Here is a 12,047-nt window from a genome sequence, read left to right as displayed (position 1 = left end):
TGCGTTATTATTTTTCAAAATTGCTCACTCAGACCATGCTATAAAAAAATATAATTTTCTATTTCCATTTCCTTCCAGAAGGCAGCTTCTGTCCTGGGCCACTTTTAGCATTTTCTCATCTGAATTCACTATTTTGGTTCCCTGTCCAGCCAGGAGGACATAAAAGGAGGAGCTGGAGCCAAAACAGGACAGATCTGAGCACACACAATTGGCTACACCTTGAACACCTATGCAGAGCTGATTGCAGAGTCCTTTTGCAGCTGAGGAAAGGGGCACAACTCATTTTAGGATGAGCTCAGCTGTGCCCCACAAGTGTCCTCCTCCCTTCACCACCTCTAAAAGCATGGCTTAGGCACAGACACCCATGCTGTATGTGCCTTGAATTAAATGAGATGGATCTCACCCCTGTCTGCCATGGAACAAATCAGGCAAGCCAGGGCTGGAAGTGAGGGATGGGATTTGGCAGCAACACAAGGTTTAGTCCACCATGAAGGAGCAAAGGTGGAGAGCAGAAGGAGCTCTGAATTTCAGCCTCATTGTCCTACTGCTAAACCTAATTTATTTCCCCTCTTGAGTTTGTTAGTGCCTCACAGCTGAACAGATCCTGCAGTTGCACCAGGGAGGGGGACACAATGCAGAGGGACTTTGGATTGTCCATGTCTGAAGCAGCATCTCATGGGATACAATGACATATTTCACTGCCCCTGTTGGGACACTGGCAGGTTGGTCCAGGCATGAACAAAAGCTCCACTGAAGCCATGGAGCAGCTGAGCCAGGCAGAAACAATAGTGAATTTTTGAATTTCTCTCAAGTAATTGTGAGTGAGATGTTTTCTCTGTAGCAGACCCATTTGATGCTGGGTGTGCCATTCCTGTACTGGTGTATATGGTGGGAGGTCATCAGGACAATTTAAGTTGCTAATTTTCTACAAAACTTTAGGATTTATCAGAAAGGAAAGAGTTTTCTCCCTTCACCAGTTGTTTTACTGGTATTATCACCAACCCCCCCTAGTAAGTCTGAAAAGTTCCAGGTGTGCTTAAAATTAAGCATATTTGAGAAATTTTAGCAGAACTGAAAAAAAATTACTGAATATCTTTGCCCCCATTCAGCCAGCTGTAAAGAATATCCATCTCTCAGCATATGCAGTATGAATAAACATGTGTCTTCAGCTTATCTCTCTCCTGACAGCTCATGGCTAGCTCCCCAGCCTGTATTAGTTTAAATGCAATTTATTCTGGAAGACTGTTAATAGGGATATTGATTACACAGGCCCTTGGAAATCACACCCTCATTTCACTCCGTGGAGGACAATGATTGCCATTCCCAGTTTATTTCCTTATGAGTCTGTAAGTACTTTGCCGTGAAGTCTATTCCCTGAGGCTCCTAATGCAGCACCTGACAGACGTGCAGGGTTCAGTTACGGGGGTCTTAGGGCACAGAAGGGGGAAACCAGCTCTCAGCTTTGTTCAGAAACCATCAGGCAGCTCAGAACGAGGGGAATGTGCAGCATTGCTGTGCCAGGGAAGCCTCCTACCCTCCAGCTAACTTCCTCAAGACGCAGAAGGCAAGGTCAGTCCTGACCCAACTCACTTGCAGGGAACACTTTGCTCCCAGCAGCTATTGCCCCCTGCCTCCACCTGTCCCAGCTTCTGCTGATGCTCCTCTCAAGCCTGTGCTGAGGAACAAATCTGGATGGGCTGAGCTCTCCCTGCTGGGTTTCATTAATTTCCAGTTTTGCCTTTCTGAGGCACAGCTTTTCTTTCTCTAGAGCTGCTTGACCAGATTGACCTTCGCTGCATGGCAGATCCTCTTGGAGGCTCTCCGTGCTCCCTGCCCATTTGGCTTGCTGCTGATCCCTCCCTGGAGCTGTGCACCCTACTTAACCTCTTCAAATCCTACTCCCCATGAACCTCACTGATAAGCATGACCTGACAGCTTGCTCTGCACAGCATACCTTGATGACATGTTCTCCTTCAGCAGGTCCATGCCTTGAGTGCTGTGAGCAGCACAGGGCCTGAGTCCATTCTCACCCATGGGGAGCTCAGGGGAGCCTGGAGCACCCAGCACATCTGAGAACTGCTGAGGCTGGACCAGCACCACTGTGTTGTCCTTAATGGAGCCAAGCCAGTGTGCACAGCAGAGACTCTTCATCCCTAATTTCTGAGCTTGGATCAGGATTTCCCTCTGAGATGCTCATTCTGCCTCCTGTGCCAAATCTCTTCAGTTTTGCCCTCATAATCAGTCTCCCCTGCAGGCCTGAATTCTGTGGACTTCTGGGTTCATTGGAGCCTAAGCTGAGAACTGAGCCCCCCGAAATAACAGCTCTCCAGCATGACACCAGAACCTCTGTAGGTCATGGATAGTGGTGTTGGATGCTTTTTGAGGGAATTAGAGAAGCTCTGCAGGGCAGCTCAACAAAGGCACGCCTTGCAGGCTGAAAGGATGCGTTTGGGAGCAGAACTGGCTCTCCTGACCCATTTTTCATTTATCCAGTCAAAGACAACATCCAGCCTTTGCACAGCAACTGTGGCTGATGGAGGTGTGCTGTTGGGAAAGGCAACAATGCTCCCAGCATTACATTCCTGTTGGAGCAATGCTGATTTTTTCTTTTTTGTAAACTGACAACTCTGCAACAGAAAAGTTCTTAGCTTACAGTTCACTGGTTGTTCAGTGAGAGCACAGATATGAATTGCCAGTCTGGGCTCCCACCTCCCTTTTGGCAGAGCAATCTGTCCTCCATTCCTCCCCATTCCATGGTGACCAAGGCCAGCCATACATTTGTAGCATTTGCAGCCATGCTCAAAATGATCAAAAGTCTCAAACAGGGACTTGGAAGGCAGTGAAAGGCCAGGACAGGTCTTTCCTGATGGCGAGAGATGGCTTCACATTGTTCACCTTCCATGAGCTACAAGCTGTGAAGGGGCAATTGTGTGGTTTGTCCCAGTGATATAAATCCCACCTCAGACAGTGTTTGGCAGGATCCTTCTATGGCTTCTGAGTTGTTACAAAGCTTGGGACCTCAATAATTTTTAATGCCAAAGACTTTAAAACATCAATTTTGCAATTTTGCAAACACTGCTGAGCTGGACTACCTACTCTTGCTGCAGTAAATAAGGATTTCTTTCTGAAAGAAACCAGAGTCCTAACACTGCAGTTTGGGAAAATAAAGCCTCCTTTCCAGAAGGCAGATCTGAGCTTTGAAATTATGATTCAAATTCAAAGTTTGCAGATTTTCTCAATGCGAGGGACTGGATACTGCCAGATTCCTGGTAGAAAATTCCACCTAAGTTCAGCCTGGACTCCAGTTATTTGTCTGCCCTACAGTAAACATGCCTTTTCTTTTTTTTTTTTTTTTTTGAGAGGAGCAACATGCCAGCCCACAACCTTCAAGCCACTCAGAGGACAGTAGTCGTCAACATTCAGCCATTGTATTAAGTGGAAGGGACATTTTTCAGCTGCTTCACTGCAGATATGGAGAGGCTGGGTGGGAAGAGGGAATGGATCCTTCCTTGAGCACTCACCAAGGGCATCATCTCCAGCCCACCCCAGCTCTCCATGCCCTATAGAATATGCCCTACAGGGAACCCCAACAATATATTCACCGTGCTGCTTCTGCAAGGGTGTAGGGGAGAGCAGTGGGGCTGGCAGGGTAGTACTCACCCCGTTCCTTGTTTCTGCCTCCTCACTCCCAGCACAGCACTGGCTGTCGCTGACTTCCACAGTGATGGTTAAAAAAGCCTTTGGAGCAGAGCCTGCAAATGCTGCAGGGAACTGAGCTGCCTCTCTCGCATGGCAAGGACAGCTACTGGCACCCAAATGTCTCCATTTACGGTCAGGGCCGTGTGGCTGCAATTCTGCATCAGCCCTGGAGCTGACGTTTTCAAAAGGATCCTCAGTTTTGGCAGTGGAGCAGGGTTGGACCCCATTCTTCTGCAATTTTTGTGGTTTCCCAGGGGAGATTGAGGCAATCCTGGGGCTTGTTTATCCTGCTCTAGGATGGGATATATTACTCATGCAAAACCTGTATCCAAAGTTAGGCAGCTTCTTCTGATGGCAGGCAGGTGCCATCCTCAGTTAGGTGAAACCTTTGCAGTTTTTCCACTGTGCCAGCCCAGGAAACCACCCTGCTGACTGGCCTACAGAAGTGAGGCAGCAAGAAAACACAGGTCAAACCCCATTGGCTGCAATTTTCTGAGCACAAACAGTATTGAAAATATTGAAAACAGATTCTCGGGAGGAGAGAGGAACATTTTATTCCTCTCTCTAACCAACATTATTGGTGGAGTTATTGCTCTCAAAAGATGCCATTACTTCCCCAGGACAGTGTGCCTCAGACTCGGAGCAGTGAGGCTGAGCCCAGAGGAGCAACAAACACCAGTGTGCTTTGAACTGAATTTCTCCACTGCGATAGCCACGTTGGTGACAGCCATCCATGTGGCAGTGAGTCAGCAGCCCACGAGGCACTTCGCCAGGCCAGTGCTGACTCACAGCTCCAATGTCTCTCAGTCTGCCTAGGAAGCAGTTCCTGGGGATGAGATGCTGAAGCATGGCAGGCACAGTGGAAGCAAATCCTGGGCTTCTGAAAGACTCCTGACCTGCTCAAAGCACTCGGTTTTGCACAAGGCAAAAAGGTTGAAAAGGGATGTTCTGCGCATTCCATTAATTTTGGCTGTGCATATACGTGTTTCATTGTTAATTGGATTAACTTGCAGCATAGCTGGGAGATAGAAATGCTGGAAGAAGAGTTACTAAAGAAGTTTCAACATGGACATATAGGTGGGTTAATCACTAAAATACCTGTGGGTTGTGCTGACCTCCCCATCTCTCCCTGGCTCTTCCAAATTGGGCTCAGTGCTTCTTGGGGAGAAGGTTAGTAACAAATTGCCCAGTTATTTCCTACAATCAAATTTCAGAGCCTCCAGACCCCACAGACAGCTCTGCTACAAGCCTCAGATGAGCTCCATTTCTCCAATGACTCCTCCAGAGAGAAAGAATTAGGAGGCTTTACACTTTTGGATGACAGTTGCTGGGGCTGCTGTCAGATAACAGGCACCAGCAGCCGACACAGGAGCCAGGATCAAGGCAGGCTGCCTGATTCAGCCATCCCAGAAAAAAGCCATGTTTATAAAATCCACATGAAAAGGAACGAATTGCCAATTACGCAAAAGTCTTTAAATAAAGCAACACAAACCTTTCATGTGCAGCAGACAAATGATACATGGTCACTGGGAAATAATGTAACAGATAGGGAGGCTGCAAGCAGGGAATGGAGGAAATCTGTTTTCCAGAAGCAAGAAAAAGGACTCGTTCACTGAAAAGGATTAGCTGGATAAAGCCAAACACTTTAACAAAAACTCCACAACTATGTTAGAAACTAAACATGCATCAAACAGAAACAGGAAAAAACTGAGATTCTAAGATCCAAGGAGCCACACTCTGCTCCTGCTCAGAAAGAAAAAACTGTCAAAAAACCACACTGTGTAAACTTGCCACAAACCCCAAGACCATCAACAGGCATTTATCAAATGAAACACACACCAAATGCAACTCTTCTGCCTAATCCCAAGTCAAACAGGCTTTGAGTTTCAGACCCTCAGGAAGAGATTTCCATATGATCCTCCTCCGTCTCCATTTATGATTAGCCCTTCTAAATTTCAGCATTTATCTGACAAAACACATTGGGGAGGGTTGTCTTTTATCCTCAAAGCCTGTGTTTCTGCTTTTCCTTAGCTGCTGTTGCACCACTCTGCAGCTGCTCAGCTTGGGAGGAAAAGACTAGACAAGAGTCTTTGATTGACTAAAGCCAGGATTGCAAGCCAGCATTCACAGAAGGGGTTATAAATGCTGCCTCTGAGCCAAAATCTCACTTTTGGGGCGTGGTAATGCAAATAAAACATGCCTTGGGGGTCCCACTGGCAATTGCTGTGTGGCCTGTCAGAGGGGTCTTTGTAGTTTTGGGAGAAAATCTGCAGTGTCGAAATGTTTCAATCAGGCCTGGCAGAGCTGTTGGACTGAGCCACTGCTGAGTCCTGCAAGCAGCTGCAGGAGCACCATTACCAGTCTCCATCCTCCTGCAGCCCGAGGTATGGTCCTCATTACCTGCAAATTGATATGTTTCAGACAACATATTCATACACTCCTGAGTCTGATCATGGCTAATTCACAGACATTTGCTTAATACACTGCTTTTTGCAAACATCCTGATGCTTCCCTGATGCATCTGGTTTTTCCCAGCAGCACTCGAGGCAGGAGAGGAAATAATTTCAGCTCCCCAGAGTCACTGGCCAAAGCTGTTTCAAGATGCTATAGGAGCCCTCCTGCATCCATTCGAGGGAGCTGTACTCAGCTCTCTCCTTCAGTCAGACCCATCTTCTTCTGCTGGTTTGTTCACACAAAAAGGGAGGACTATAAAGATGATCAGAGAGTTGGAGGACCACTCCTATGAAGACAGGTGGAAAGAGCTGAAGTTGTTCAGCCTGAAGAAGGGAAGGCTCTGGGGAAACCCCACTGCAGTTTTCCAGTACGTAAAGGGGTTTTATTAAAAAGCGGGAGAGTAACTTTTTACATGGGCAGACAGTGATGGGATAAGGAGGAATGGTTTTAAACTAAAAAAGGAGAGATTTAGATTAGATGTTAGGAAGAAATTCTTTACTCAAGAGGGTAGTGAGGCACTGGAACAGGTTGCCAGGAGAAGTTGTGGATGTCCCATCCCTGGACGTGTTCAAGGCCAGGTTGGATGGGTTTCTGAACAACAAGTTCTAGTGGAGGTGTCCCTGCCCATGGCAGTAGGGTTGGAACTAGATGGTTTTTAGGATCCCTCCCAGCCTAAACCATTCTATGAACACACAGGAGGAGGATACCTGAACACTTCTCTAAGCAGAGCACCTGATATTACACACACAAGTGCTGCAAGGTTGTGTAAGACCACATCCAGGTTAGTGTGCTATTTACATCTCAACCATGGCAAAGAAATTAGTTCTACCAATTCCCAGTGGTCTTTAGAAAACTTGCTATAGAGTGTGAAATTAGCTATGGGAAACCTTCTGAGAAACATTGAGGTGGTGGGAAGGAAGAAATTTCACATGAAAATTTAAGAGCCTGACTCCTGAGCAACTCAAGCCAATGCAGGTCTAGATGTTAAGGCCCAACAGACCTATGGAGGAACCTCTTTCATGGCAAAAAACAGCAAACAAGCCTCCATTCCAGCCCATGGCAAGACATCCACAGAAAAACACAGCTTTGAAGTGACAGCCAGAAGCCTGGACTGGGATGAACATTTTATTTACAGCTTCTTATTCACTTCAGCTACAAGATAAGGTAATAATAAGAAAAATAATGGTGCTCAGAACTTACAAAGCAACTTTTATCTGAAATCTCACAATGAGGTACAAACAATCCAGATCAGTTGGTGAGATTTCCCCTAGCAAAGTGCATGTTGCTCCTGAAGGCAGCCCAGTCGATTGAGGACCCACTGGGGCAGACAGCTGCTCATCTGGGTAACATCAGCCTGCTCCTGCCCCAGTGGACCAGTCCTGGGACCATCCCAACACTGGTGGCTTTGCCCATGCTTTACAGGGAGGCCACAACTGCAAAGAGTATTAATACTAGAGACACACTAAAGTCCAAACACTCTTCTCTTCATCTGATCCTCCCAACAGTGATTTTGCTCTGAGTAAAAGCTACCTAACAGCATTGAAAAACCTCATGAAGCCAGAAAAGCATCTGAGATACCTCAGTGGACAATCCTGTACATATGGGGGCATGGTGGTATTCAGAGATCTAGATCAACCTGCATGCAACAGAGGTTACTGCTTTTTCTGGGCATGAATTTTTCATCATCACCCCTCCTTGGCTTTCTCTATTCATGCATTACTTGAAAACAGCAAAACGATTTATTGTACGAATAAAATTCAACCAGGGGTCACTTGCTAACTAGTTAGTGTGATTTACAGAGCAATTCACTTCCTATATTGATTACGAGGAATTCCCATTGAAGGTGTGATCAAACACTTGAAAAAACATAGTATCATGTGATACCATTTGTTCTCACTAGGAATTAGAAACAGAGCTTCCCAAACTAGCTTCCTTGGCTGTCATCTCCCTGTGGGTTTTTAGTGTCATTGATAAAATCCCAAATAATAAGGTTGGCCAGGGCAGCTCACATAGATTTCCTGCAGTATATTTTAAGCTGTGATTATTAATATAGTGAGCCGTGCTTTAGCAGAGCTATTCTCCAATAGCCCATTCATTTTTAATCGAACTAAGAAAAATTAGAAAAGGCATTTAGATAAAATGGGAAGCCAAGTGCTGTGTCCTTGTGATGAAGGTGACTGAACTTCCTCCAGCTGGCTGCAAAGCTTCAGGAAACTGGGTACAGCCTGGTGCAGGGGGTGTTCATCATGCAGAGACCATTGACATGGTGTTTTGTTTTAATTAGTCATCCTGATTTAGCTGCTCTCATTGCAGAACTGACCTGGCTCATGGTTATCCAGGCAGTTTGAAAACACTAAGAGTCACAGGGAGCTGAGGGATTTCACCTCCTTGATGACTATGTACTTAAAAACCATTACCCATTAACATTTTTGTAATGGTATTTTAAGTGACTTTCCAGAAAGTGAGGCTGAATGTGCTTCCGTCTATTCAAGTCACCACAGCCATCCCCATTCAGGTTTGCCGGTGCTGGGTAGGATCCTGCCCCCCCCTCCCAGCTTATCAGCTGCAGCCTGGGGATTTGGGTGCTATGGGAAGTTTCATTTCCTGCTCCTTGGGCTGCCTGTGGCTGGCCCAAAGCCTTTGTAAAAGGAAAGACATTCTTCTAATTCTTGTTATTAACCCACTGTGGACCTCTGAGACAGGAGCCTAAATTGTTAGGAAATTGCAGGATGCTACAGCTTCCATCAGCCCATCCTTACACAGCCACCACGAGACTCTCACTGTTTCTAGTTTTCCTTTTTTTTTTTTGTTTTCGAAACTAAAAAATGAGGCAGATGGAGCATAAACTTATTTTGATGCATATTTGTGTTTGATACATGATTTACACTCTACAAGCAATGCCTGCCCAAGGCACCACTGCAGCCTCTTCTGCTGGCTGGATGTGCTCCCAATGCAGATGGGTGCAATGGACACAGTCCTCTCCGGCATGGAGTCAAGCTTAGAACTCCAATAATTTATGATGGCAAGTAGAGAAGACAAAAACAAATGCTGGAGGTATTTTAAACAGATGCAATAAACTTCTGAAAGCTAAGCAGAGCCTCAAAACAATAGTGAAGTGGTATAGTAACTGTCAAAAATGACCAGAGCGCCTTTTCTATCTCACTGGCAGGAACTGGGACAGTTTTGGCATAGAATAAAGCAAAATATGTCTTGAATTAGTCCTTCCCACAGATATGCCTTTGCAGATCCTTCCCAGACAACACTAATGCATCTTCCCTGAGCTCTGTAGGCAATCACAGCATGAAGCTGCTGAGAAAACCAGCTGAAAACCCTTTTCTCTCCCCACCCCGGTGAAAATCCACAGCTGTAGCAAACTATCACATGGAGAAACGTGCAGTTACTACCTGAACGAGGAGCTCCAATTTCCTGTCGTCAAGGAGGTGCACTTGGCATCTGCGACCCTCCGTCATCTGAAAGAGAGAAGAGGCACGTGTGTCAGTCAGGGTGCTCAGCGTTCCAGCTCAGCACGCGGCTGCCGCCTTCCCTGGCACAAGCTGGGAGCTTTCATTCACTGCAATGCTTTTGGTTTATGGTTGGTTTTTGTTGTTGTGGGTTTTTTCTTTTTTTTTTCTTTCTTTTTTTTTTTTTTAATTGATCCCTCTTCTTTTGGCACCAGGGGAAAGAAAAGGCTGGAAAGAGAAGAAAAGCCACCCTGGTAGCTGTCATGGAGCAGCGTCTGGCGCCTCTGCTCGGATGCAGCTGCCGGGAGGAGGTTGTTCCAATGTGTGCAATGGGGCCAGGGGATGGTTTGCAGGGGCCCCAACATTTCATACTGCACCCTCCAGCTCTTCAGCTGGCTTAGCCTGTGGAAGAGATATCCAGACAAGTTTCTCCAAACCCCTCAACAGCAGTGATCCAGCAATGCCACAGGTAGCATGGAACAAGCAAGGCTCCTCCCTAGGCCATGCTGATGGTGCTTCCTGTAGTGGCACGAGCTGCCTGTTTGGGCCTGAACCCCAAAATGGGCTTGTCCTCCTCAGAGTGTCCTACTTAAGATGTACCACAGGAACCACTTGTGATATCATTGTACTGGTCCAATGATGCTTCTTTACCAGTACAGTTTACTACAACTGTAAACAAAGAATATCAATAAAACTATTATCTACACAATACTTATATGAGATTTCTGAGGTCCATAGGTTGGGGTCCTAAGAAATAAATGAGCTGTGGTCTGAGGTAACTCTTTTAGTAACTCTTCAGTCCTTTCCTGGCTCTCCTCTTGTACAGAGCACCACGAAGAGAGGAGCAACTTTGCTCTGCAGAGTTATAGAAACTGGCTCAGCCCAGGAAAGCCCTTCAGGCACAGGAACAAGCACAATCCCACTATCTGTTAATGGGATATGGACCACTTTAAGCCTCTCTGGCTCTTTGAAATCCCTTCCTTAGCACGACTTAGGCAGCACAGGCAGCCCCCCACAGTGTGGGCTCACCCTATGACACTCACGCATACCTGGACCCACAAGAGCACAGACCCATCTCAGCCCCATAGCTCAGCTTACTACCCTAGGGGCACACCAGTCTTCAGCCAAGGCACCTTCCTGTGCTGTGCATGGATCCTCAGATCTATTTAATGATATTAGTTGCCATGATCAGTCCAAAAGCATCACCAGAGGGGAGCAGAGGTTCCACAGGAGCCTGGCAGGGGCGCTGCAGGCTGCTGGGGATAAGTGCTCCAGCATTCTGGGCATTCTTGCCCTTATCCCTCACCTCTTCCCACCAGTGCTAGCTGAGCTGAGCCCTTGATGCATGTGGGCTTGGGGGGTTAACTGAGGACAGCTCAGCTTTCTGCTTCAGCTCTGCAGGTTAAAAATCATCCGTTCCTGTGGCTTGATGGGGCTGGATGTGCTGGCATCTAGGAGGCAGTGGTGGATACTCCACCATCAACTTTGCCTGTTTAAGAGTCCAGGTGGTGCATGGTCATTGCCATGGGATATGCAGCCTTGGCCATGTTCAGCAGCATCACCCTTACCCTGGTGTCTCTCAGCACAGGAGCCCATCAGGCTCTTCTGGGCACTCCTGTCCTCCCTCTTGCCAGTTCTGTCCCTCATCCATCTCCCCTTTCCCTGGGGTCAGATTGGAGTGGGTCTTACTCTGGCCCCAGCCTCTTCCACAAAGCAAAAATTCAAATGTTCCAACAACTCTGTTGAACCTCTAGCAGGCCATGCAAGATAGAGAGTTTATTATGAGAAAACTTCAGACAAAATGAGCTCTTCTTTCAACTCAAACCAAATTCACAATCCTGGAATGCACATTCCAATGCAAGGCATGCAGCTTTTACCCTCTTTTGTTATTCGCATCAGCACGCCTCTTGAGTATCCTGCACGCTCAGTAACATCACTTCTCTTTTTCCATGCGCACAACTGAGCACTGGCATTGTAGCCAAAGGAAAGCCTTGTAAAACAAGGCTTCTCATAAATGTCAGCCAGTTACCACTGTGGCAATAAATTGTCTTACTAGAGTTTCCTCTGGTAAGCAATGTTATGCAAAATATGGCTTCTCCGAAGGTCTATTACTAGTATGGTGAGTGAGATTTTTCGCTATTAAACAGCTTACAGCTCAGTTGTAAAGCTACACTAGGGGCTCAGAAAAGGGCCTTGCAATGGTTTCTCCTGCTTGGAACGAGTCGTGTGGATCATATTCACTTGGGTGCAGAGAACTGCAAGCTTCCTTTGCTGGGCTTCCTCAGTGACTGCTCTTCTGAGAGCCTGAGTTCTACTTTGGCATCTCCCTCGTCCTCTTACTGTCACATATCTGCTGCATTCCCAAGATGGGGAGCGTGCATTGATATTCAGTTTTAATGTGAGTTTACCCAAGGCAAGAGATAAAGCAGTGAG

At 46.6% G+C, this 12,047-nt stretch overlaps 1 protein-coding gene across 8 annotated transcripts in view; it reads right to left on the bottom strand.

Moving 5' to 3' along the window:
- FRMD4A (FERM domain containing 4A) overlaps positions 1-12,047 on the bottom strand; it is a 371,927-nt gene that overhangs the window by 120,396 nt on the left and 239,484 nt on the right. For all 8 annotated transcript variants that reach the window (XM_071552779.1, XM_071552782.1, XM_071552780.1 and 5 more), the window contains one exon: positions 9,558-9,623. In XM_071552779.1, the coding sequence (XP_071408880.1) occupies positions 9,558-9,623 (66 nt within the window). The remainder of the gene's footprint in view (positions 1-9,557; positions 9,624-12,047) is intronic.

The sequence above is a fragment of the Pithys albifrons genome, chromosome 3 (genome assembly GCF_047495875.1).
Source record: "Pithys albifrons albifrons isolate INPA30051 chromosome 3, PitAlb_v1, whole genome shotgun sequence".
NCBI lineage: Eukaryota > Metazoa > Chordata > Aves > Passeriformes > Thamnophilidae > Pithys > Pithys albifrons.
The sequence above is the reverse complement of the archived record's forward strand: the minus strand, read 5'-3'. Positions and strand labels throughout refer to the sequence as shown.